Below are 27,351 nucleotides of genomic sequence, written 5' to 3' on the forward strand. Positions count from 1 at the left end.
GATGCGTCGATGCGAAAAATTATGCAGCGACGAGGAATGAATTATACAACGATTTCTCTCCGCGCACGACAAACGTACTACGAGCGCGAGTTGCTGAAGCGCCCTACTAACGTGATTCAAGCACGCTGCAAACCGATCGGTTAAATATCGCGACAAGAGCGAGAGAGAAACGTTGGAGTCGTTACGATAAAATAGAAAAATGTCCTATGCGGGTCCCCATAACGCGCGATTTGTCTCGTCTGTGTATCTCGAATTGAAGCCGCTCGTGAGCAAGGATTCAAAATTGTAGCAACAGGCTCTTTTTTTCTATTCGCGCTTAAGCTGCTGCCCGTTTAAGTAAGCCGGCTCTCAATACTGCAATATAGTATATATGTATTTCTTATTAGAAACATCTCTAAAAATACTACTTTTATTTTATATAAAAAGATTCTGAAGGACCCTCTCTTGAAATTGTTTATAACATGTAGTACAATATAGTTGGAATTGTAAGTATATACATATATATATATATATATATGTGTGTATATGTATATATGTATATATTCCACTTTTCTCCTCTTTACCATCTAATTTGTAGTGCACAATTCGCTTAAAAGTATATCCATACAGTTAGTTTTGCGCAAACATACATACAAATTAAGCTTTATCTCGACAACTTTTATCAATTTACATCATGTTTCTTTCTCTTTCTCTCTCTCCTCTCTCGTGCATCGCTTCTCAGGACAATTCTGTCATACTACAGACGCTCGTCGTTCTTTTGTTTATTCCCAATGTATCGCTTTGCGATAACAACTGCCGGTAGTATGGCACAATTAAGAGTGCGAGAAGGGCGTTGCGTAAAATACTCTTAGTTAAGCATTAGTCTATGACAGGTATCTTGATCAGTTTGGAAGTCGTTTCAAGTAGGAAAATTTTTGGCATAGTTGACAACTGGAGGGAATCGAAGGCATTTCATCGTAAATTTAGCGATTACATTTATGCGAGTGTTTTAAGTGTTGTAAGATTTTAGATATTAGTGTAAAGTTTCTCAAACTTCGTTCAAAACGTCATCTTGAATAAGCGCGAATACTCGAATATCAGTGAAGTGCGTAGAATTGTTTTTTTACTGATGAAATAAAGGAGAGAGAAAGCGGGCACGTGCGACCGGATATGGAAATTGGATTTATCATTAATCTGCTTTGTTCAAGATTTGCTATTTTGTAATCGTGTCAACAACGCACGACGTATTATTTCAGCAATATTCCCCGAATTTAATTGCATTCATGGAGACATTATTTCGCACTTAGCGCAATTGTACAGTACGCAATGCAGTCTGTATATTCGTTCTTTTTTCTCTTTTTGCATTATTTATACGTAACGACGCCTGATCCTCATCGAAAAGAGACAAATCTGCGTGCCATTTGGCGACGAAAGAAACAAAAAAGAGAAATTACTCGCAATAATTTGCAATTGTCCGCGACCGAGCACTGAAAGAAAAAAAGAAAAGAAACTTTCACGACTTCGCCTCGTTCAATTGTCGTCTTAAGTCTATGTTAACGTTACTATTTAATTAAGCTTACGTCACCTAGTTCGTCTAATAGTATCGAGAATCATGACCTAGGAATGGTTAGGCGACGGTTTAGGCCCACTTTGTTAAAATTCGGATTCACACTGAAACGCGCGTCGTCGGTGTGTATGACGCTCCCTTTCGCTTAAACTGTAAGAATCTATCGAAACGATTGACTAGCGAATACGAATGTTCTCTTTCGCAACAACGATATAACTCGCGCGCGAGCTCCCGCCGAGCAGGTCGGAAGCTCATCCGCCTCGACGAGTCACTGAGCACTATGACTTCTTCAGTTGCCCGTACTCGGGACTCTTAGACGAATAGAGGCCCAACTTCAGCGTCAATTCTTTGGGCTTTCTAGAGTTATTTCTAACGGGGAAAGGGCTGAAGTGCGCTTTCGGGCTCGGACTGCTGTCAGCGTTTTCGTCGTTCTTGTCCTCGTTTTCTATGTTACCGAGGCTCAACGTCGACTTCTTGTAACAGTTCGATCCCTTGCCCGCCAAATCCGCGTACTTGCCGAGGCTGATGCTGCTCGGCGATTCCGGATGCGAGACTGTCGGCCTCTTCGCCTCTTCCACTTCCAGGTCCGGAGAGAGTTTCGGGATGTAATGATTCGGGCTGGGAGGGAAATACTGATCTCTGTATTGACGGCTGGGCGACAAGGCATTGTAGTCGCGGTGCCTCGTCGGCAGATACGAACCGAGATCCGGATCCGACTCTACCACGAGGTTCGGTAACGTGCCCAAGGGCTTGTCGTAGTCCATGCTTCGCACGTGAGAGTACTCCTTCGGGGACAAAGTGCCGTACTTGTGACGCAGCAGGTCAGACCTGTCGGACTTGTACTCGTTGGAATAGTCGCCGACGTCCAGGCGTTTCTCCTCCTTGTTGCTGCCGTATTTTGTCGTTGGCGTGACCGCTTTGTTGTTGTTATCCTTGCCGTAATACGAAGCGGTCGTGTTCAAGGAGACCGTAGCTCTGTCGTCCGGGACAGGCGTGTACTCGCCACTGCTCTGCCTCGGTTTCTCATCGTCGTACCTCACGCGAAACTCCAACGATTCCTTCGACAATATCGGCACCTTGGGGTGCAGGTCGTACGAGTCGAGCGAGATCTTCGGTTTGGGATCTGTGTACTCAAACACACCGGTGTCGGCCGGTTTTTCGTAAGTCGTGTAAGGATTCTCGCGCGGTGATATCCTGCTCGTAAAGTCGAAGCTCTTGTAAGGCTCGTAGGTGCTCTTCAACGGTGATGAGTCGAACGGGCTAGTCTTGGCGGGCGCGTACCTTGTCGCGGCCGGCACTTCCGTGTAAGGCGCGGCGTCGTACATGATCGGGGACAGCCGTTTCGACGATATCTTCAGGGGAGTTTCCGGTAGGATATGCACCGACGAGATCTTATCGAGCTTCTCCAATTCCCTGTATATGTCTATATCGCTCTTGGGCGACATCGACATGTCCTGCTCGTACGCCACCTTCGACGCCGAATATGGAAATCTCTCCGGCTGAATCGCGACTGTATCGTGCGCGGACTCCAAGTCGCTTCTTGTCTCGATGGAGTCATTGGAAGATTTGTAGGAGAATACGTTCGTGGAGATGCTGGTGAGATCGAGACCCTCCATCTCGCTTATGTTCTGGCTGGATGAACCTTTCTCCAGGTTGATTATACTCGGCGGCGATTCTTCCTCGTAGTTGGCCAGCAGTTTGGAGAACTCCTCGTTTATCTTGTGATCTATGAGCGCCTCCCGGGTGTCCAGATAGATCTCGTCCACGTCTAGGTGGTCAATCTGTTCCATGTCGTCGATAAGGGAGAGCTTTGACAGCTCGTCGTTGATCTTAGCGTCGAACTCCGACACGCTCGTCGCGCTCATGCTGTCGAAGTCCTTGAAATTGATCCTGGCCAGCTCCTCGTTGATCTCGTGCTCGTTCAGTCCCATCTTCTCGAGAATCGGGCTGAATATCTTGGAGATCTCCTCGTTTATCGGACTGATGGTGATCTCCTTTGATATCTCCTCGAGATCCGGCAGACGTTTCTTCGCTTGGCAAGCTAAGATCTTGTGCAGTATGGCCGAGTTCTCCTGAATGATCTTCAACGCTCTGTCGCTGCTTCTGCGCCCGTTGTCGCCTTTCTTTCGCGGCTTCACTTTCGTCCACACGCCCACTTTCGACTCCCTGCCGTCGTCATCCGCGTCACCGTTGTTCTTGTTGCAGGCTATACTTTTTAGTATACTGTCGCTATTCTCGTCGATGTTGATTCTCGGATGCACCACGTAAGACTTCCTGCCCTCGCTCGTTACATTGATGTCTGGGATCTCTAGTCGTCGCTTCGAGAAGCCGCTCGCCGAATTGCTGAACGTGTCTTGCCGTCTCGCCTCTAGATTCTTCATGTCTTCCCAGATATCGCTGGTTTTCTTCGATAGCATGTTACTGTCGGGCGATCCGTCGCTGAAGGCCTTCGCTTCCAAATGCTTCATGTCCTCCAAGATGTCGCTGGATCGCTTCTTCGCCATGGTCGTGCTGAATTCGTCGGTCGAAGCGGATGACTTGAGGTCGGTGAATCTGCTTTCCAAACTACTAGAACTTCTCTCGGCCAGCCTCGATCGATCTCGACGCCTGTAATTGTAATTGAGATAATGCTTGTCGAGCTTCTCGTGCGGTAACTGCGGCACCACGTCTTTCTCGGACAGCGGGTCGTCAGCGCTATCGTCCGTGAGATCCCCACACTTGCGATACGACTCGCTGCCGTCGATCGATTCGTAACAACCCGATTCGACTCTGCACTTCTCCCTCGTCGTGTAGCTCAGTTCAACGTGTGCGGCCGACTCTGCGCTTAGGCCGAATTGCGGCCTAACAAATAGATCGCTCCTCTTGCAGACCGCATCGTTCATCGCGTTCTCCTTCGCTTCGATCGGTCTCACAGCGGGGTCCAGTTTCGCTTGATAGCTCGACAGCTTGGCTGAGTCCTTGGAGCTGATCGATCTCAGATCAGGCGACGTGTCGGCGCTGTCGACGCTGCTCCGTCGCTTGCCTGTGCTGTACGGCGATGGCGTCTTCTGGTTGGGATTCGCGATGGGGTAGAACGGCGAGGTCGCGCTGCTCAAGTCGATCGGCGAGTCCGACACGTTGTCTCGGCAGCGTTTGCCGTAGTGCGTGGTGTATCTTATGGAGTTGGCACTCACCGGCGACTGCAGGTCCGAACTGAACGACTTCTCGGAAGACTTGATTTTACACGGGCTACACGAGTCACTGGAGCTGCTGATCACCAACTTCGGACTAGTGTCCGATTTGTTCTTCAGGGAGTCTGTACTGATCGGAGTCGAGGGGCTTGATTTCTCATACGACGTCTTCTTCGCGATCGGCCGCGGGCTTTCGTGCGCGATGTCCGAGCCCGCGGAATGAAGGATCAGGGTCTTGGAGTCCGAACTGATCGACGAGCAGGCCGACGACTTGTCCATCACAAAGTCCCGTGAGCTCGATCTCACCGGCGTCTTAGGACTCACCGTCAGACTGGAGGGCTTCGAATCGGGGCCCATGGTCTCTCCAGAGCTGAAGGACTTTGCGCTCTCAGGAGACTTCGGACTCTTCTTCAGGTCGCAATACGACTTCGTTTGTACCGTCGGCAGCTTGTCGCCGATAAAGGTGTCCCTCTTCGAAATCGCTTCGGGACTCGTTAGATCTTCCGCACTCAACGCGACGTTGTGCACGTCGTGCGACATTTTCGTCAGTTTGCTATCGATCGTTATCGGGGAAATCGGCAAGTGGCCTACGACGTATCTCTTCGTGTAAAACGGCCGTTCTGTTACGTCGTCGACAGTTCTACCGCTTGGAACGTCTTCGATCGATGCGATATCGCTCGATTCGAGATCACTCTTCAAAGTTAGGTAAACCTTGCTGGAAAATCTCGAGGAGGATTCCGAGGGCTCGTCGTCCGCGTTTAAGGGCGTGATGAATTTATCGTAATTCCTATCTAAAGAGATGCTCGGTTGTTCCAATATTTTAGAATTATCCAGCAATATGCTCGTGCTGCTTTCATCCATGATATTCGTCTTAAGGCCCGTTCTGTCTTCGCTGTTAGCCCGAACTACTTCTTCCTTTTCTCCCAGGTGCTTCAGTCGATCCGTCCCGTGCGTCAGACTGTCGTCCGTCTTCTCCTCGACGAGATTAGAATTAAGGCTTAGGTAATCGTAACTAACGACAGTCTTTGACGACGATCTCGTCGCGTCCTCGCCGGACGTGCACTCAATAGAATCCCGCGGTCTCGACTCAATTTCCTTCGACTGTGATCTCTGGACTGAGAGATCGCCCACTGACAGCTCGTCGTTGTCGCGCGCGCTCGATACTTGAGGAACCGTCGTATTATTGTCATCTTCCGCCGAGAGCCTTCGTATTTGATCGGTGATCTTGGCAATCGAGATTTCAGTCAGAGACGGAGATTCATCGCTGCGTTCGATCTCGAGAACCGATTCCGTTCGTGGTTCCTCGATTGTCGTCGTCGTCGTCGTCGTCATCGTCGCCGTCATCGTCGTTGTTGTTGGCACCGGCTCACCCTTCACGTACAAGCGTACAGGTGTGCTGCCCGAAGTCGATGAACCCTCTACGCAAGGATGCTTCTCGTCGTCCATGACGTAGGAGTCGGATGCTGACGTCAGCTCTTCGCTATCGACGTCGCTCAGGCGATCCGGCTCGTCGCACAGCTCCGTCGACGTGCTATCACTGTCGCTGTCGACGGCACCTCGGTTAGGTGACGTCAGTGACGACGTCTCCGGCGGTGACTGTAAAAACGCGCTGCCGAAGGCTTCGGCGTCTGTAACAAGGAAAATAGGAAACATTAGTGAAACAGGTTATTGGCTGGAGCGGTTCTGTAATTAGTTAACGATCCGGTAACTCCAAGACGGAGGTAGCAATTAGCAAAATCGACAATCATTAGCTGATCGAGAGATAACGTTCTAAATTGTGTCCGTAAGAAGCTGTGCCAGCCTTGAGACGAGTTTTCCGCGGAAAACGATCTCGCGATAGGGAGGCGACTCCGCGAGGGAAGCTGCGGAACCGGATGTTGACCCTATCTGCCACACCTGCGTCAATACTCGCGCTTGCCGGTATCGAGCATGGAACAGGTGGTTGATTGCATTTATCGCGGTGGCTCGGAGGCTCTCGACGTTTGATAAGCGGCGGTAGTACGGCGCGAAAGTTACCATCGGTGGGTGGAGATTCTACGTTACTCTCTGCCGCGATGCGCTTGCCGTGGGTAGGTCAGCGCGGTAACCGACATCACAGAGCAGGTCGATAGAAATAGTTATTACAAATACTGATGCTTGTAACTTATCGTTTCGCTGCGCATCTTGACTCGTATTTTCAAAAATTTTGGCGAAACTTTCCGGTGAAAAAAGAAGAATCAGTGAGATAATTAAAGATTCAATTACTAAAGAAACTGCGTTTTCCTCGTGCCGTTAATTTTCTCTCTCTCTCTCTCTCTCTCTCTCTCTCTCTCTCTCTCTCTCTCTCTTCGATATTAATCGCACATATTTTTTTTTATAGCAAAAGTTAATTGTCTGTTTATTGTACATACGCGCGCAGATTTGTGCCATCTTTTATACGTCTGATAACATATACCATAAATACTTTCCGTGCGGGAGATAAACATCATCTCGTTAAAAAGTTATGTCGAAACAACACTTTTACAACATTTCGCGATATATCTTGGAAGAAATTTTTTTTAAGGATTTTCTTCGCAGTAGCTTTCATCGGTAATTAATCGCACTTACCGCCAGCGTCGCCGGCTCTTTGCTTCGGTCTCTTCGTGTCCTTCCAGTGAAGCGTGACACCTTGTCTGTCCCTGCGGCTTTGACTTCTCGGGCTGTGAATGGCCGCCGGCCGTAACTTCGACGTGGCAGTGGCAGACGGCAGACTCAATGGCCGATTCTTTCCGCTTACGAGGGCATTTTTGCCCACTAACAGGTGATTCATGGCCGTGGAGGTGGGCGGATGTACCATGGTCTGTCTCGCGCACGCGGCTGCGTTAGAACAAGATTTAACAGGTCGGTTAGAACAAGAGTGATGCTTATTTTGTTAACTGGCGAAGCCGATTGAAAGATAATCCTAGCGGTCTCTAAGCAACTGTGTCTCTGTTACATAAAGTGGCACTTTTGCCTGTTACGTTCTCCTTCTTACTCTGGAGGAAGGGAACATCGTTAATTCGCGATAGCCTGCCGTGCAATTACGCTACCTCCTCTTCTCGTTCTTTACTTCTTTATTGCTAATAGACACCCTCAACTTGCGTAACTTGCACAGACTCAGCTACGTCCCCTCGTTATGATACATATATTTCAGGATATCGATTTCAAAAGTCACACGAGTCCGCAAAGTGCCGAGTTCGCCTCAGACAGAAATCTGGCTTCCGTTCCAACTACATCGACGTATGCCAATTAAACTTTCTCGATCATATAAGTTTCTCTCGAGCCCAACGAGAGGCTCGGTGAAATGGCTACTTTGGGTTGACGTGCAAGAGAGCCTCAAGTTGCAACCTACGGTTTCTACGTGATAGGTCATAGCATCCCCAAAGGTCACGGCGCGGTTATCGCGTATTTACAGGCGGATCGAAATATGACAATGGTACGTAACCGTAAACACGAACGTGAGTCCGGTGTGTTTCATTCATGAATATGGAATGACCGAGTGTTGTCGACGGGCGAAACAGTAGCCGTAGCGAACGCGTTGCCGCTCGTAAAGCTTCCCCATGAAACTTCTACGTCAGAATTACACGTACACATCAGCTTGATCATAAAAATACACGCTGGAGACGCGCAACCCAATTTTCTGTATGACGTTAACGTTAAAACATAACTTTGTCAATAATTCTGAACAGCGTTAACAATAAAGGAATCATTGCAAAATTGCACTTTCCCGATATAACGCGCGTGCAAATTGCATTATAACACCGTGCTCAATATAATTAATTTATTATTATTTTACGGCGATCAGTCACTTCTATACCGAATTGAATGAACTTTTGCATAACGGATAGCCGCTGCGTGCTATGCTGCGAATTAAAAAGGAACCTGCGTGTCAAGATATAATTCCGAAATGTCAGAGCGGGAAGGGGATCTTTTGAAATCTCGTATTCGGGAGGGGGGGGGGGGGATTTTCTTATAATTCATTCACTTTAGTTCATTTCTTTCTTCCGTGAAAGATGGATTGTTCTCTTTTAATTCACAGTACGCAATTGTGCGAGATCACGCGAAGCTCATTCTATTCGTCGGTCATTACCAGAAAGTATTATGTGCGCTTGCCGCTGTCGCTCTCGCAGTTTTGCATATTGCTGCTTCAGCGTGCTAATATCTAGGGCAAGGCGTTCCCGATCGCTACTGGGCGCCATCGCTTGTAACGCTCCTATTGTCGAAGGCAGACGATCTGAAAATATAAAATCGATGGGACACCTAGCCGCGCCGCGCCGCGCCGGGCTCTTGATTTAGGCATTGTCGGGGTAGCCCGCAATTTCCGCAGGACGACATTCACCTTTCTTAAGACGCTGGGCCATGCTGAACATGGCAGCTGCCACAGCCAGTCTTTCGTCCTCTTCTGTCTCGCTGTCATCGTCGTCACTCAGCTTGCGCGCCCATGGGGTGATATTGTATCGATGCTTTTCCCTCAGACTTGTCACACCGTGCAGGGCCCCCATGCTGACGATGTTCTGTGCCGAAGCGAACCGCGAATAAATAAATTACGTCGCTCGCAAACACAGTAATTGATGGTGTAATTAGAGAAATACTAATTCCTCGTGGCAGAACGGATCGACTTAGCGCGAGACCGGAGATATATCCACCGGAGAAAGCTTCAAACGTAATTAATCTTCCGACGACACTCGGCTGTATCGTCATTACCGAGCGCTTTGTAATTAGTTATGTCTAACCTTTATGAGATTGTTCGTGTCGGTGAATTCTAGCATCTCTCGCGTAAGCACTCCCATTATGCTGTAGAACTCGTCCGCTGACGTCACTGTCATTATGCGACTGCAAGAGCAATTAATTGTTTCTTTATCTAGTCGTCGCTTACACACGTACACATGTACATGCACACACAAGTTCACCGACGAGATTACGAGGCTCGAGAACTGCGCGATTTTAATAATGAGCTCGATTTGAATTCTGGACTCACTCGGAGAGGCCTTCCCAGATAGCGAGCGCCGTTCTGAGGAGTACTTCGTCACCTTCGAGGAATATCAGATCCCAGACACGAAGCACCGCTTCCTGCGGTAAGCAGTGGCAGAAGAGCGTGAGGAACCATTGCATAGTGAACACATTCGTGAGCGGCGGCTCGTAGCTGCTGCCTGAAAAGCGACGCGAGATCACTTATCGTCTATAGCGGTCGGGAGATGTGTGGTAATAACGGCGCGGTCGAATTTGATTCAATCATTCGGCGCTTGACGGCGCAGCGCGACATGAATGACGACGTTCTTCGCGATCCCGCGGCTTTTGTCAGACACGCACGAAAGTTCCTCACGAAAATTAATTTCTATCGAAAGCTCCTACGCCGAGGGTCTTCGCGTCTTGGGAATATTTACACAAAAGAACCTTGTTATTATTACCGAAACTGTGCTCGGATACGCGTTCGGCGAGGCTACGCGTGTCCCAATCTCTCTGGTAATTCCATTTCGCGCGGCAGCGAATCTCCCTGTATTTCTTACTCTTATCCGCTCCTTCTGCTCCCCCCCCCCTCTCTCTCTCTCTCTCTCTCTTTCTCTGTCTCTCGCGAGTATTTATTTTATCGAGCCGACACTCACCCGTCGCTTTGTCCTTCGCGTCACTCTGGAGAGCCTCGAGGTGCTTGGATAACTTCGGCAGCCTCGAGCGCAGGAGGTCCCGAAATACCGCCATATCCACCGACAGGCCGCGAAGATTATCGGCGAAGTAGCCTTCGGGCAAGACACCTTCAATCAAGTATATCATCACTTTCACGGCCGAGGACTCTGCGCGATCCATCACCTGCAGCACCAGGGCGGCCAAGACGTTGAGGCCCTGGCAATAGCCGACGGACTTGTTCCATCGGGCGAAGCCGAGCAGAACCCGACGGAGCACCGCCTGGTTGTCCCGGCCGGCGGCCCCGCAGAACAGGCTGCAGCCTGTCCTGTGCAGATCCTGCGAATTGTAACGTCCTTTACCGATGAATCTGACCGGAGATTGCCTTGTCGGACGACCGGTGTGTGTGCAATCGTATCTATCTCTATCGTCTATAACTATAATTTCGACGAGTGTCATTTTTCTCTCCCGATGTATCTCGGGATCTGTTGAATTCGCATCATATTGAATAGACAATCAATCTGGCTGCGGGATTGTCGATCTCTTCGATAGAAGAACGAATGAACGAACGAACGAATGAGATTGGAAATCGAAGAAGCAACGGATGTCAACCTGAACGACGAGAATCTTGGCGCGAACGTGTAACACTACGCGCGTAGGCGGGCATTAATTACAAGAGCAATCGGCTAGAGTTAATCATTCGTCATTACGGTGATGGACGATCAGCGGGCTTACTTGAGCGTAATTAATAATAATTAGAACTGAGAGGCGGGGTTGCTCCATAAATGCGTGCGAAGCTGATATAAGCGGCCGTAATCAAATGGGATATCGGATTGCGGATATTTTTAGAAGGCCGACTCATGCCCACCAATTCGAACGACGGCGTTCGCATTGATCCAAATTGCACCATTCCTGGTGACTAATTTTTAGCTCCTCGTGTTTTATCTCCTTTAATTGTTCATAATACAGTCCAGAAGTTTTCCTACTTTTGCTTGCGCAACGATTCGCTGTTTTTCGTCCTTGTCTCTCTCTCTCTCTCTCTCTCTCTCTATCTGTCTATCTCTCTGACTCCCAGGGAACGATAAGATGCATCGCAGCAAATGCGTTGTCTCTCCGTAAATACTCTTCGCGGGAAACTGAGCATCCGGAGACGTTCTCGTGGAATTAACCGGGTCGCCCTTCATTTCAGAGATAGCACGACAAACTGCGAGCGCACGTCGCCAGGATGATGTCATCCAAAGTGTAAAAGGAAGATACACACACATGAAATTTCCGTGTGGAGAAGGAGCCCCGTTGGATTCCCGTAGGAAAACAGAGAGAATGGAAGAATCGATAAGAAGCGATGAAAGTAATAAAAAGACAACACGTTACACAGAAGCGCGACCAGCGCGAGATCGACGTTGGCGTTTTGTTAACGTTCGTTAACGTTGCTTAACTGTTAACGCAGTCGAGGGACAGGCGCTTTCGCGGAAGAAGCTCCGTATAAATCATTTGCGTCAAGGCGACCGTGCCGACGTTAATGCTACCGGGGCTGAGTGTATTTGGACAATACTGTAGGCACGTACTTTCACGATTTGTATGCCGAGCTCTTCGTCGTCGGGATTACTCCACTCGTTGAAACAGACCTTCTCGGCCTGCTTCCAATCCACGCCCCGTTGTTCCAGATGACGTTCCGCCAGCGTCAGCCACAACTGTGAAAAAACATCAGAGTTCACTTACGGCAAACGTGCGTTAAAGCAAGCGTGTGGACGGACTACTAGTGCTCGCGTCGCGTGTTACGATTTTGCAAACGGTTCTACAGTCATCTAAGGGCAAGCGTAATCAGCACGAGACGCACTCTTTTTCGGAACTCCGGTGGTATCCCTCCTTGCAATCTGGCGACCATCTTCATCGCGTCTAGCCATTGTATGAAACCACTCTCCCCCGGCTGCGGAGTCAGGCTGAACCTCATTTTCGTGTCTTCGACTGAAATCCAGAAATCCGTGAAAGAAACTTCGAGCTACATCACGCGGTGGATTAGAATAGATGGGATCACATTAGACATTCTAAACAGCACGTAACGATTTCGAGAGCCGCGATTTCTTCGCATCGGGGGAGCAACTTTACATCTTCGGACGAAGGGAACATGGAAAATTGCTTGTTTGATTCAAGTCTAAATGGAGACACTCGGAGAAAGTTTAATTTAATGAAGCGAGCTCGTTGCAGGCATACGTCGTAGTGTTCGACTCGAATCGACGACTCAATATGCTCGACTGTCAAAGTTGCAGCAATCCGCTGCGCGATCTGTTCGATCGAGCACGAGCGACTGACGAAGTCGCGAAGTAAAGCAAACTCGGTCGCCTTTAACATTTATTAAATGGAAGGGTCGTTGCATGATCGTCTCCATGACAACCCCGAGCGAAGCGAGTCACCGGCTCGAGTTGGAAATAACTAAAGAGAACAAAATTCCAAGAGAACACACACACACACACACAGCTGTGTAGCACAAATAAACGCAGTTTTTCTTCCCGTCCTGTTGCCGGCGCGAGAGTCGCACATGTCGGCATGCGAGGGTGCAGACGCGCGCAAGATTGAAAACACGCAATTTTCACGCGACAGTGACTCGCCGCGACGACGCTGGCAATATCACCTTATTGTCATCTCACGGCATCTACGAATGAGCTCGGCTCGATCTACGCTGGAATGCGATTAATGGCTGAATAAAACGCGCGCCCGCTCTACGCACTGGCTCATGAAATCGACGTAATCGCGTTCTCGCAACAATTGTACTTCGCGTGCCGAGTCGAGACGCGCTCGCGCTCACGCTCACGTCTGCTACTTGCGGATCATCGCCGACTGCGTTCTGTCACTCCGTCCTTTGTTTGGACACGTGTGTACCCTCGGAAATTGCGGGACGCAGCGGCGAAAGCAATTATTTGCCACGCGCCGTTGTCGCAAAATAAACAGCAGCTCCAGCGCGGCGTCCCGTTAGAATATGCCTCGACACGCGCACCTGCAAAACTGACTCAAGTATATACGACACGCGGAATTCACGGTCGAGGAGGCTGCTGCAAATTACACGTAAGGACGCGGCCATAAATCGTATCGCGTAAGGCGAAATAACGCGGGACATGATAGAACGCTCGTCGAGTCCGCCACAAATTAAATGCGCTCCATACGCTACATTTTATGGACACTTCAGCGTGGACAAACGCAGAGCGCCGTAACGTGGAGCGCGCGCGAGGCGCGTTCCGCGCGAAGATTGCGGCGAACGCGCGCCGCTGCGACGCGCTCCAATCACTCATCGGTCGCGATGAGATATGCGCGAGCAGATACGCGTCCGATATTTCGTTTGCGCGCGTTTACCGCGCCGCATCTCACGATTTAATGAGCCAACAGTTTTGCACAGGCTAAAACGAACGACGCTTCATTCGCGATGCGAAACACTCATCAGTCACGTTCAACAAACAGCGTCCTCGCTCGCTCGATTTTTATGCGTTGTTATTATTATACCTGCAATTGATGTCGTATTTACGTAAAACAACGAACAGAAACGATCTACGCGCGATTTGCCACGCGACGGCGAAATCAACCCGTTTGATTATAGGCCGCGCGTGCTTTGCGCCTCGGGGCGAAAATAACCGCGTGTTCAACCGCGATTGACAACAAGGCGCGTCGAGCCGCAAGCTCCTCCGCAAGTGTATCAGATTAACATTATAACGCTCAGGCTCGTGCGACAGTTTACACCGCCGCCGCATCACTTAGGAGGATCTAATTTACGAACATTTAGCGCGCGTGGAAATTTTGCATTACGGGGGTTCCCGATTACGACTCTTTGCACACGTGTCACGCACGGAAGGAAGACATTAGCATACGAGATAGAGATAGATTTACGGGGGAGGGGGGAGGGGGGGAGGAGGAGGAGGAGGAGGAGGAGGAGGAGGAGAGGAGGAGTCGGTCGTTTCACCTTCCAGCTCCTCGTATCTCGAGGCAGAGCCGCCAGCGTACGCGCCACCGGACGCGAGGTTTTTCAGGGAGTTGAAAAATCCGTTCATCCTCCAGCTAGAAGCGCCACTCTCTCTTCTTCATCGTCGTTTTCACTCTCACCTCTGCCGCCTCTTGTCGTAGCGCGCGCAGACTGCTCTCAACCGTTCTCGTGATTCATCACCGGCCGTTCCGCGGTTTACTCGCGCGATATCCTTCCCGCACTTGACTACGTCTCGCGATGCTCCCTTCGGGGGCGCGTTACTCTTACCACGACTCTGAAAAACCGGTCGATCCGTTGACTCGATCGCGATCGCGCGCCTGGGCCTCGTAGGAATCTCATCGACCGCTACGAGTTTCGTCGGTAGAGGCGAGATTCTATTTATACGCACGAGGGCGACATAATAAAAAAACGTCGTATCGAATATTACTAAATTAATTAGTCGGCCGGTAGAGCGTTGCAACTCTTTGTACGTGTGCTTCACCGATAATAGCGGAAACTTTACGAAACACTAAGTGTGTGATATATTCATTGAGTGTGACATCTCGTGCTCGAGATGTACATATATCAAACAAAATCCGCGCCGGCTAGAGAGTCGACAAAATTGCGGAACATTCCAGTTGGCTCTCTCTCTCTCTCTCTCTCTCTCTCTCTCTCTCTCTCTCTCTCTCTCTCTCTGTCTCTCTCTCTCTCTCTCTCTCTCTCTCTCTCGCCATATCTATACAGCTGTACCACCTGTTACAAGCAGCACAATGTAGATACCCACGCACTACGTCACGCGCGTAATATACGTGCGTCTATGTAGATCGCGAAAGGTTCTTTCACACAAGCTCATTATTTAGGGCATCGGATGCATTGTCACGTCACATTAGTGTGCAATTTATTAAACGCGCAAGGTATTTATGTACATTATGTATACGGTCCTTAAAATATTCGAGTGTGTATGTGTACGCGAATCCGTGCAGAGCGCGGCGAGCTGGTTTATCGCAATAATAAAGTGCAGATAACGCCGATAAGGGGTTGGCCGAGAGCCGATAGCGATATCGACTTTTACCGCGACGGTGGTCGCGGAGAAACCGATAAAACGTCCGGCCGGTTAATCCGATCTCGCGATCGACCCGCGGTTGATTACAGCGCAATTAAGAAAATGTCCAGCTTCGCTGAAACTTCTGTCCGCTTGTTTATCGCGCTCGACGGCGATAATCGTTTCCTTTCAATCAAACTTCAATCAAAGTTACGCAAAATTATCGGATGCACTTTAAGTGCATCTCCGCGTCGGGGTAATGGAATTAATTTACGGCGGCGGCGAATACGTGAAACGGAGGCCGAGCTCGCGCGGTGGCGGCGGCGGACTCACGATTTTCACGCCGACGAGAATGAAAGATTCGCTCCATGCGTGCGGCGCGAGCGGCAATACAATGAGCGTGCACGCTCTCGCTTAATCAGTCACGCTCGTTGTAACCGAGATTTTACACGCCGCACGACTTCCGTCTTTCTTGATACTACTTAAAAACGGACGTCGGCATGATAAAAGTCCAGGCGATCGGAGAACGTCGGCCCGACAAATCCGCCGATTAGAATTGAGCCTCCCGCGATTTGTAAGAATATTCCTCGAGAATCTTAAAACGCATCGAAGCTCCAGCGTGATAAAAATACGACGGGTTTACTCTCGTGTGCGTTGGTACTAAACTAATTCGTCTGTAAATACAGCGAAACGAAATCCGGAGCAACGAACGCGGGGAACGAACTTGGAGGAATTCCCGATTGAATCCGTGTAATTTCGCTCCGGAAATTCGAAGCGCGTATTGATTGATCGCGACTTTCGGCCCCTCGCATTGTCTGGGCAAAATGTCAGGCACTCGTGTCAATCAATCCGTGTTGCAATTCTCGAGGTATGAATCAGAAACAGAAAGCCGCTTCGACGCGTGGCATATCCGCGAGGACAAATCGCGCGCTGGTCATCGATACGTACGCGGTTTAATCGAAGTAAATTAAGCACGACAAATCCCGACCGGTCGACGCGCTACAGAGAGAGAGAGAGAGAGAGAGAGAGAGAGAGAGAGAGAGAGAGAGAGAGAGAGAGAGAGAGAGAGAGATTCAGCATATAACCCGCACATCGCTGATTTCTTCGTTCTTCGAACGCGATTGTATTTTGATCGATAAGCGCGCTACGAGGAAATTCGTCTGACTCGAAGCTGCGCTTTCTGCCCCTTTCTGCCACTCTCCTCTTTTGCCCTTGTCTGCCCGGAGCTCGATCGAATGCCGACTTGCGGCTTGCTCTAGAAACCGAATGTAGCAGGCTTGTTCTCGCGAGAGAGAGAGAGAGAGAGAGAGAGAGAGAGAGAGACGAGATAGAGAGAGAGAGAGAGAGAGACGAGAAGAAAATGACCCAATAATACGCGCACATAACAGACGCACAGATTCGCCCGCATGAAACGCACGCGTCCGGACAGCAGCCGGGGTTTAAAGGGCTGCCGAGCTGATTGTTGTGTCCACGTCAACCGCGAGACCCGCTTCGCCCCTAGCGCGCATTTATCCGTGGCAAAAGGGGGCATCGCGTCATTGACGATGGGGTTGCTTCGGCGAAGCGAGCGAACGAAATTAGCGTGTCACCGGATCGTACCATCTTTACCGAAGAGCAGAATCGACTGCGCGCTACCGTCAGCGATCGTCGTCGTCGTCGTCGTCGTCGTCGTCGTCGTCGTCGTAGCCGATTCCGCAGCGCGACAACACCGGCCGCACGCACTACAAGCAGGAGTCACGGCTCTCCGGAACGCACCACGAGCGAACGAGCCCACCGACGTGCATCTCGCGACACTTGATGTGCGGAACAGCGGAAACGCGGAAGTTCCTCCGGACTGCTCCGCTCTCTCACTCGAGAGATGCGAGCACTACACTCTGCTCGGTCACTACGGCACTCGAGATCGTCCCGAAAAGCTCGGCGGGTCGCGGCGTGTCCGACGACAGCTGTCCCGAAACACCTGGAGAAGCGTCTTCGTGCGCGCTGAGAGTGCGTCGAGTCAGCTGAACGACGACGGCGACGTACAAAGCGACGACATGCGCGCGCGCACAACCCCCTAACGTAACGACGGCGAGGGGTTTACCACGAGGGGTGGCTGCCTCGTGGAAGCCTGCACTACTGTCGTTATTCCGCGAACAGCCGTCCCAGCTCGACGCGGCCGTTCTAGCGATTCTACACGGTGCCACTCCCGTGACAACGCATGCGCCTCTCATATATCCCCCAGCTTCTTCCCACCTTGCATCCCTTTCACCCCCGTGCATCTACTACCCACGTCGGGGCGAAAAGAGTAGGGGAAAAAATACGTTCGAAACTCCGCTTCGGCATCTCTCCAATTATTGAGAAAACTCGACCTTCCTCTTCTTCTCTTTTTTCTTTTTTTTTTTTATTATTACATGCATTGTTATGAGGTGTTTCGGACACACCACGGTGGCTCGTCTCGGAACATTTTTTTTCCCTTATACCGTCACGGCGGTTGCTTTGTCATCATCGCGAGTCACCCTGCGCGAGCGCGCGCGTGAACACGAAGAAAAATCACGCGCCCATGTTTGCGGATTAATGTTAAACGTCGGAAATATTAAGTTTGATTGACGGTCGGCTCGGCGTTTGATTAGAGGCACACCCCATAGCGGCGTGGGGGGGGGGGGAAGGGGGGTGTAATACTCTTTTTGCTTTGCACAATTTCATGTAACGTCTCTTCGTGTACTGATATCTGGGTATACGTGTCGAGAAAAGTTTCATCGATCTTTCCGACAAAGCTCAGCAATCGACCTGAAGTCTTGGACAACTCAGACTCGCCACTTCAAGTAGAAAAGATCGATCGTCCAACGCCGTAACGTTCGATGCTCGTGGTCGCGTACATACAGACGTAAACACTGACATACGATACGACGACCTACGGGCGATTAAATTTTTGTTGCGCTGAATAGCTCATCCGTAAGAAGATTAATGCGAGGCTGCAGGCCTCGATTAAGTGGAGCGATGTAACGCGAGTTTATCTAATGTGTAATCTCGCACGGGGATGGATTATTAGATCAAGCGCGAGCGCGAACATTAAATCTCGAAGGTCCTACGTTATTATAGGAACTTGGTTCTACATGGCCTCGTTTGCACGCAAAACTGTGCACTTTCGCGACGGATAACAATTGGGGTCGTGGAAAGCAACGGAGATATTACTCAAGCATGTCATTACAAGACCAATTAAACACTGACACGCTTCGATCGCAAAAATAGCAGAAAGAAAAACTGTAACGATTTACTTTATTTTTATCTATGAACTCAGAAAAACAGGCCACACTTCATGGACGAAACAACGAAAGATCAACGTTTCCATTGATTTTATCACCTCCGCGGGTCGTTCGAAATAGCACGAAGATTTGCGCGAAGCCGAAGCTGACGGGCGCGCGCCTGTCTTATTCAATCGGCCGTCCGGAATCTACATTCTCTTAACAGTTGCCTGGATAATGAAAAGACATCGGAAGAGCCGAGGGAATATTGAGAGAGCGCTCGAGTGAATATTTCAGGACGCGCGTCAATAATTTATTGCGTTATATCCCGCGCTTCGGGCAGAGACGTTATTATGAATGCCGTGATGCCGTTATGCGTCCGCGTGTAAAATAGATGATGGTGCCGCCATTCGTTACCGGTCGCATGGTATATTTCCATCTTGCGAGCGAAAATCTCGCGACACGTAGAGTCGTTCGTCGCAAGGATGACGATGTGTCGTCGCGTATGAAAGGGTATGCGCGTCCTGATCCAATTCGACCCAATTCGATCAAGTTCGATCCGCGCGGAATGCCGATCGAGCTGCCGTTTATTAGCAACTGCTAGTCAGTAATCAGCCAGCGTGGACTTCAATGGATGATCAGAGATAGAAGCCACCGGTTTGCTCTTGAAACTGCAATCCCTCGGTAAAATGAAACGATAAAACGTCTGCGGCAAGTCCTGTTTCGCGACGGTGCATGAGAATACTTTGGCCAATAAGGGGCAACTCTGAATTAACCGCTGAGATTTTCTTTCTTTTTTTTTTCTCTTCAAGAGATCATCGAAACTGAAGACGCGGGACGCGACAGCCAACAAAACAGATCGTCCATCGCATTTTATTCTGCATTTTATTCGTTTCTAGCTTTATTCTTTCAGAGCAATTATTTTTCATTTCGTGTGAGGAACAGAGGACTCCAACGCAACGAGTGACGCAAATGGACGTCATGTTTCCTTCCTTATGTCTTTCATCATAATATCGCATCAAGTTGAAGATTTGAAGATTCTTTAAATTTCAAGCTCGCTCGGTCCTTTATAAATACACCGTCATTCGCATGAAATCGGGTAAAACTTGGTGTAGCCGAATTTCCACGACCAATTGCCCACGATTGTCTGCAGTCGACCGTCATAAGCGTTGCATTATGGAAAACGTATGACTCCGGCGATTCGTAATAACCGTTTCGATCATCAGCGTGAGTTTCCGTCTCGCGCAGTTCATTACACGTATATTCTGCGCGAAAAGACGGTGCGCTTTTAGCTGATCGCTGGGTTAATGGCACGGAAAGTTCATAGGTAATATTCGCGCGCCGGACCCGAGTGTCGAATCTATCTTAACCAGTATAGGGATGGTAGGTTGTTCAAAAATACGCGAGATCAATGTAGCGCGAGCCACAGAGCAGCGATGCGATCTCAAGACACCGTATCGGAGATAACGTCATCCGTTAAAAATGATGCGTCACTTATGCATGTGTGGCCGTGTCAAATATGACGCGCGCTCAACATATATAGCACGGTTCTTCCATCTTTTCCTTTCCCTTCCTCCGATCCTTTCTCCGATCGACTTCTTGATTGATTGAATTTTCGATCATCGGCGAGACAAATATAGCAGCGATTTATTAATAATGCCGATCATAAGGATTAACGTGAATGTTTGCGCGTCCGTGAAATCGCACTGCCAGTTCACGATGGAGTCTCTCTCGGGCAAATTCGGTGTATTTTCGCATAGAGTAATTTTTCTCTCGGGATTACGCGTTATGGTGCACATCGTCCGCATACGAAGGCATACATCGTCGTGATGTTTGTGCGAAGCGGCGGACCGAAATGCCGGCTCGCAAAGTTCCCTCGCGAGAGAAGCATCTACGACGAAATTACGTCTTCGCGACCGGGTCCTCTCGTGCTTCGCGTACTCCGCTTTCTTCATCGTGTAATCCCGCGAGAGGGTTCACCGCGCACCGGCTAAACGCTGATAATTAACCGCTGCAGGACCGACGCCGAGGGAAGTTCCGCACACATCCGGCCGGCGGACGCAACAGCATCGAAACTTTATCAATGATGCCACGTAGGAACTCCGACCGCGCGCCCCGCGACTGGAGCATGCGTGCTCGCTCTGGCGGACGCGGCAAAGTCTAATTATTGATCAGCGCATCGCCGCATATGAAAGCCCACTTCTTCGCGGTCGCGCGACGAAACTTGACGACGTCGCGATTTCTTCACGACGCCCGACAGACAGTCTCGAGGATTATCTCGGCTGCTTCGTTCGCTACTTTTCTAGCTCGCGCTTGGCACAACACGCTACTTGTACCTGAGAGCACCGTGAACGTGATATGATAACACGAGCGTAGAACGTTGAAGAATTGAGAAGTGCTATGAGGATGGCGACGAGAAGAGTGTTGGATAACAACGTCGCGTAACAGATGTCTGAGATAAAGGCCAAGCTGTAAAATATCGTATCGCAGAATTCGGCTAATATTTTCGTTACATTTCTGCAACGCTACGTTGAAGCTCGCGGTGAGATTCAGTTGAGAATTAATCTGAAATGAATTGCCTGCAAGTTCCGAGAAGAAAAGTTGGCTGGAGCAAAAAGTACAAAAATTGGCAGATTTGAGGTTTTGTGTTTCTTTTCGTGAAAGAAATTCGTGTTCTAACGCTAAAAGGGGGGGAATTCACGATAGTAAATATCCATGTTATCTTTTTCTTCGCGACAACTGAGTTAAATTGTATCACCTTAAGACGACGCGTGCAATCGTTTATCACATTTGAACGAGCAACAAGTCTAAAAGTGTGACTCATGCTCTCTCATATTATATTATCTCTTTTATAACATGTTGTAATTTGTATTGCACCAGTGAATATTTATTGAATCTCGGTGTCCTCGATTATATTTCATAAAAATTGCACATTCATGAACATGGGAGAAATATGCGAAAACGCGTCGGCCACGTTTTTGCATCTTTTAACAACTTTCATAGAATATTTCCAACACGGACGGTAAGCTACTTTTCTCAGGACTACCGTTTACGTTACTCGCTGAATTTTTGATCCGTTTTTTAGTATCCTTAAGAGCCATCGAGCATCTCTCGGTAACCTTAGAAAGTGTTACCGTTGTCCGAAAAGATGACTTCCTTGCAAGTACGATAAAATTTTTATATCAGCGCCAGGCGTAGAACGTTATTTTGTCATCGCACTGTGAGTCCTTTTAAACTTGCAAGCGCGGAGAAATTTGTTGCGAAGTAAGAGACTCGGTAAGATTAAGCCATTTATTTCGTTCGTGGCGAATCCATTCCTATAAATATTACATGCAATCGGCGTCTAGCTCGCGGAAAAATTTCCGACAAAACACCTAAAGTAGATTTCTCGCGTAATCACTCACGTTAGTCGTGCAATATCCGTCTAGATCTCGAAATCACTAGCGCACCATTTAGGAAAAGCATTTAAATATTCAAAAATATTTTTCAAACGAAATACGTGTGAAGTTTCACTTTTCACACACTAAATATTTCCGACGCCTTTCTACATCGATCCGATCCAAATTTCGTATTATAATAGTCTTCAATTGAAGTTTGCTTAACGCGAGACATTCGGATTTGAATGTATATTTAGTTTCAAGTCGCACACACAAATAATATGATGTGCTTGACATATTCGTACAATCGTAGTTCAATCGAGAAAGAAACCCACATTTAATTTTAAATTTGGATAAACTTCCGAAGAACCGCCTACGTCTAAGTACTATTATATTTACTTAATATCAAAATGTTAGTCGGATAACATTATATATTGCTATTATAGTAGTGCATTATTCTTTCAGATCTCCTAGGTTAGTATCAGTTTATTTTACTTAAGCTAACGTAACCCAATACAATGTAGTTGCTCTATCTTTTAATTAAAAAAAAAAAGAAATTCCGCACAAAGGGTTCGATGACTAGGATATTAGATAAACAAATATATAATCACAGTATATTGATTTATCTGGGAAAGTAGTGCAATATTATCAGCGATATATAACGTTATTTAAATTTTTATATATATAATACATAACGTTATTTTAATAATGTGTAACATTATAATAAACATTTGAATAATATATAACACGTTATTTTTAAATTTTCTCAGCATCAAACTTCTTTATCGGCGAAAGTTCATCCAAGAACACTCATTTGAAGTCATCAAAATTCATGGCAATAAGACGTGAGTGGCTTTCGGAAGTTCGTCCTTAAATCAAGTGTTTCTCACTTTCAAGTAACGTTTAATTAATAAGTATTGTACTGATTGCACGTGTGCCACGTATTTCAATCGCACACGCAAGAGCGCATGGAGCCGCATAGATGAATACTTGGAGCAAAATGGCGTTTGTTTCACGTTTATACGTGAATTTCTCACCGAGATACGAGCATTCACAAATACCGTAATTTCCGAAAGCGATCCTCCCCTGCCGAGCGACGACACACGCGACACAATACATTGCAGTGCGTTCGCGTCGCGCACTTGACACCTCTGGGTCGTTCTTTGGCGGAACGTTCGCACGCGCGGCGCGCGACATTGACGTCGGTAAGCTCGGGTCAAAGGATTCGCCGCTCGCCAATATCTTGCTGTGTCAGCAGATCGTAATAACACGGGGTAAATTGTGTTCGAAAGCTAACTTTACTCCGTTTTTCACGAAGGAGTGATCGTTTCTCCAAGTCATTCATTAATTTTGCGGGAATCAACGTTTGCATTTTCTTCTATGGACATCGATGGCCTGCGATGCACTTTGAATAATTTATAACGAGCACTCAGACGAATTCGACAAGCCGGAGGCTCATGTTAATGAGAATATACTTCAAAATGATTTACATCGCGTATCGTACGATACGAAGCATGCGACGGGTTGCAAGAGTCAAGCGCTTTAACGCATACATTAACGCTGGCTTGATCGGAAAGCTCGAAAAGCATCGACGCGAAGCTATTCACAGTCAGGTGTTTACTCACATCGCTTGGCACTGTGCGCTTGCAGATAGGCCGTAATGACGTCGCATTGTTTATCACGTTTGGCAACGACGTATTCCTTTCGGCGCAGCTGGCGAACAAGCAGACCGCCTGTGTGAACGATGTGCTTGTGCAGCGTTTCGAGCAAGATCTGCAGTTCGTCCTTCCCTGCGTGGAAAATCAACTTTTATGCGGCGGTCGCGTGCGTTAAATAAAAGATTACTCATGTGGCCGCGCAGCCTTCGATAAGTAAAATTTAATATCCAGAAAGCGACGTCGGGGATTTCAAGTTGCGCAATAGCGGCGAATTTAATAACACTTCTATGTTACGCCCGCCTTTGTCTCGCGTAGCGCTGCCAAGGATAAAGCCGCCGTTTTCCGCTCGTCATTGTCTCATCTCGTTAGAACGCGGTTAATTCGGAAAGCCTGAAAGCGCGAAAAAGTACGAGAGCGCGCGTATTGCGAGCGCGTCGTGAACGAGCGCGCTGCAAGCGGCGCTCTGCAGGAGTGATTCCATTATTCATGAAGTCAAAGCTCGATATCGAGAGATCTCGGAAAGAAATTTGCGGGACCGTCGTCGACGTGGAATCCGGAGAATAATAATAACGCTATTGCGGAGTAAACCGATTCGCCTCGTCGTCGTTGATGAGCGGATGCGACATGCAGTTTCGCAGCTTAGTATCGCGACGCTGCTCCCCGGGAACTTCTCCTCCTTAAAGTCCCGCGCGTTAACCTATCGATTAATCTGTCTGTTCGCGAATCTGTCGATTCGCACTGTTTAATTTACACACGCCGCGCATTTGTCCCGCGTAAACGATCGCGCGTTTTATTTCGCTCTCGGCGTCTCGCGAGGAGACACTTATTCCGCCGCAGACAGCCGACAAATGTCGCCGGCCATAATGCGCGGATCATTTCTTATTACCGAGAACTTCAATCACCAAGATGGCTTTCACGCGTATCCGTTTTTTTTCCCCGCGACGCCGCGCGCGGGCGTCTCTATTTATCCGCGGCGTATTGAATCATCTTACTTTTCAATAGCAGTCGAGCTTCCTGCAGATATTGATGTTGCGGGCGTGGTCTCAAGGACGAAGCCGTTGAATCGTTCTCCGAGCATGGCCTGTCGCCCATCGGGATGCCATAAATGTCCAACAGTAGCTGATCCACCAGCGAGGTGATCCCGATCTCTTTCTGAGGCGGCGTGTAGCGCATGGGTGGCGGGTACACCTGAAACGACGAAGTCGCCGGATAACACGTTGTCCTGGTTGCTTTCGCAAAAGCAGCAAAAGCCGACGGAGGGAAGCGAGGGCGCAAAGTAACGCTAATGACGACGTAGACCCGTGTTACACCGCGAAGAAAGGTCTCTCGCATTATCTCGCCCGTTCTGCCTAACGTCGTTATCTCGACAATGGCTACCCCCCTAACGTTACCCTCGCGGGATTATTGTATCAAGTCCCGTTGCAGGTACCGCTCGGATCTCCCGTCTGCGTTACTCCCAGCGTCTGGCTAATGTCTTGTGCGCGCACGTTGCGAGTTAGAGGAAGAGCGAGCATTTTTCCACGATTTCCACCGAGACACATCCCAGCAGTATTTTCCTAATAGATCAATGCGAACTCCCCTTTCCCGCCCCCGAGGAAAGAGCAATCATCTGGAAACGTGTGTATGATGCGATTCCCGCAAGTCGGCATGCCGATGTTCCCGCTCGACGTTCTCAAGCGAATCCGAGCGAACAGAGACGTCCGTCGGTGCGCGAGGCCTCTCGTATCAGCAGCCAGCAAACTCCGATGCCGGGGGATCAATTAATCTCGCTGTCGTTCGGCCGCGCGCGCGCGCGCGCGCGGCACGAACGTTTACCTTGGGCCTCCTTACGGCCACGTCGTGCTTGCCGGCATTCTCATAATTAAACGTGATCACGTTCGGCGCGTCCCTTATCGACCTGCAATGCCCTTGCCGGTGCGCGGCCTTTTCGCTCGGCTGTTCGCTGTTGAGCAGCATGAAGTCCGGGCCTTGCAGGGTCTGCTGGATCAGGTTGCGCCGTCGCTTCCTGTACACCCCCGCCAGGATCTGCATGTTGAGATTCGGCTCCTCAACGAGATCCCGCGTCTGCTGGCTGACGTACATGTGGCCGAACACGCGCTCGTTCTCCACCGCGACGTACTTCACGCGGTAGCTGATTCCCGCGTATTTCTTCAGTGGCGTCACGTTGCAGCTCGTCATCATCGTCGTCCTGATCTTTTCCCTCTCTCCTCTCTCCCTCTTTGGTGCACTCTTCGGTAGCGTCGTATAATCGTCGTGATCCGAACAATCAAAGTCTCAGCTTTCCCGCATCGCCGCGTCGGTTGCCGCACCGGCGGCGAACTTGACCGACGAGTGCGATAGCAAACGCGCGCCGTAAAGTGCACTCGATCAATCTCCGGTTACAGCTGCCTTTGTCGTCGTCGTCGTCGTCGTCGTCGTCGTCGTCGTCGTCGTCGTCGCCGTCGCATTGGTCGCAACTTCGACTCGCATAACGGCGCGGCAGTTTGCAGCGGCACGTCCGGCGTATGCCATTGATCGGCGATATGGCCCTATATTTATTTGCATTTGCAACAGCAGGTTATCTCGTTTTGGTAGCCGACCAAATTTCTATTTACCGACTACTCGTGCCTTTCGACGTCACGTTCTTTATATTTCGCGCGTTAGCCTGTGATCTTCCCGTGTCCCATGAGATCCTCCATGACTCGTGACTCGAGATGACGAGACGACGTTACCATTCGGTTCTATCGTCTGTTCTTGTGCGTGACAGTTATTGCGGAGCACATTTGCGCCGTCCGATGATTCACATGAAGTTCGGAATGTTATACATTTGACACGTGTAGTTTCCTGAATATAGCAGTAGGAAGAGCAATTAGACCCATTGCGTTGCGTTGTATTATGTGCGTTATTATGTGTATTCAGTTGCAACTGAATACACTGGTAGCAGCTAACCTTGAGCTAACCTTGCACGATACGAGAACGTTTGATAAATGATAACCGTCTTCGTAACGCCACCAAGTCACCATTGTGTAATATCAATCATTATTGTGTATATTTTATGTGTATATTTTACGCCAGTCTGTCGTGAGCTGAACCGGTATATCGTTTCCGAAAATTAATTTGCAAATAAGGAACTATCGTAAATATTCAAGCGTGTGTCACAAATTGCCGAAGTAGAGCGAGAAATATGCAATCATTCGTATTGTAATTATGCATTGACCGTTTGCAAATCGTCGATACAAATATATTAACTCTTACGCGATAAGATAACAAGAGATGACATAATTTTGTATTCTATTGTCGTACGTATATTATCTATACAGTGGTTAACATTATAACGTCGCACTCTCCGCTACTGTTCGTTCATTGTTCGTACAATTTACTTGTTTATTCTTCAGTATCCAAGAACGAGACGCCACTTCACGAAATACGTATAGTATTTTGCGTTTCTTGTCGTCAGCGAACTCGATTTTCAACGTCTGTTTTTATTTGAAAGCGACACAAATGAGCACTGCAATACAACTGCGATCCTGCTTGTATAAATGCGATTATTTGTAATATCCTTCCAATTTTTAACCTATACGTCGTATACGACTTCTTATCACGAAGTGGTAATTCCCTCCTGGTAGCTAGACCGCAACTGGAAGTGCCAGGCATGATAATCGTTTCATTAAGTCTATACTTACACGCGTGTCGTCGTCAGGCTTGGTTAATGGAGGTGGAACTGGAAAAAGGAACAGAGCATTAAATATTGTTAGCATATTTTTACTTGCGTATAAAAAACATGTAATTACGCCTT

General features: G+C 48.7%; 1 protein-coding gene across 7 annotated transcripts; it reads right to left on the reverse strand.

Annotated features, from left to right (window-relative positions):
* Positions 1-522: 522 nt before the first annotated feature.
* On the reverse strand, positions 523-25,995 carry LOC105185006 (uncharacterized). Of its 7 annotated transcripts, XM_011144189.3 has the most exons (12): positions 25,392-25,991; positions 24,569-24,764; positions 23,544-23,708; positions 12,170-12,297; positions 11,898-12,023; positions 10,317-10,671; positions 9,692-9,863; positions 9,447-9,546; positions 9,053-9,227; positions 8,804-8,947; positions 7,303-7,551; positions 523-6,344 (listed from the first exon to the last, which is right to left on the reverse strand). In XM_011144189.3, exons 1-12 carry the CDS (start codon positions 25,755-25,757, stop codon positions 1,825-1,827), a joined length of 6,696 nt encoding a protein of 2,231 aa, XP_011142491.1. In that variant the 5' UTR covers positions 25,758-25,991; the 3' UTR covers positions 523-1,824. The 7 variants fall into 7 exon arrangements, with proteins under 7 accessions (XP_011142491.1, XP_019697803.1, XP_025157808.1 ...); XM_019842244.2 differs by lacking the exon at positions 8,804-8,947 and having other exon boundaries at positions 25,392-25,995; XM_025302022.1 differs by lacking the exons at positions 23,544-23,708; positions 24,569-24,764; positions 25,392-25,991 and adding exons at positions 14,279-14,573; positions 16,929-17,695 and having other exon boundaries at positions 1,825-6,344.
* Between the last annotated feature and the right edge of the window lie 1,356 nt (positions 25,996-27,351).

Source organism: Harpegnathos saltator, unplaced genomic scaffold, assembly GCF_003227715.2.
Source record: "Harpegnathos saltator strain DR-91 unplaced genomic scaffold, Hsal_v8.6 scaffold467, whole genome shotgun sequence".
Lineage (NCBI taxonomy): Eukaryota > Metazoa > Arthropoda > Insecta > Hymenoptera > Formicidae > Harpegnathos > Harpegnathos saltator.

Bases quoted from the DNA above. Each gene is read 5' to 3' on its own strand.
- LOC105185006 (XM_011144189.3), bottom strand. From the start codon at position 25,757: ATGATGACGAGCTGCAACGTGACGCCACTGAAGAAATACGCGGGAATC. The intron at 12,298-23,543 runs GTGAGTAAACAC...TCTGGATTTCAG, and splicing joins AGCGCACAGTGCCAAGCGAT to TCGAAGACACGAAAATGAGG. The intron at 12,024-12,169 runs GTGCGTCTCGTG...GTTTTTTCACAG, and splicing joins CACCGGAGTTCCGAAAAAGA to TTGTGGCTGACGCTGGCGGA.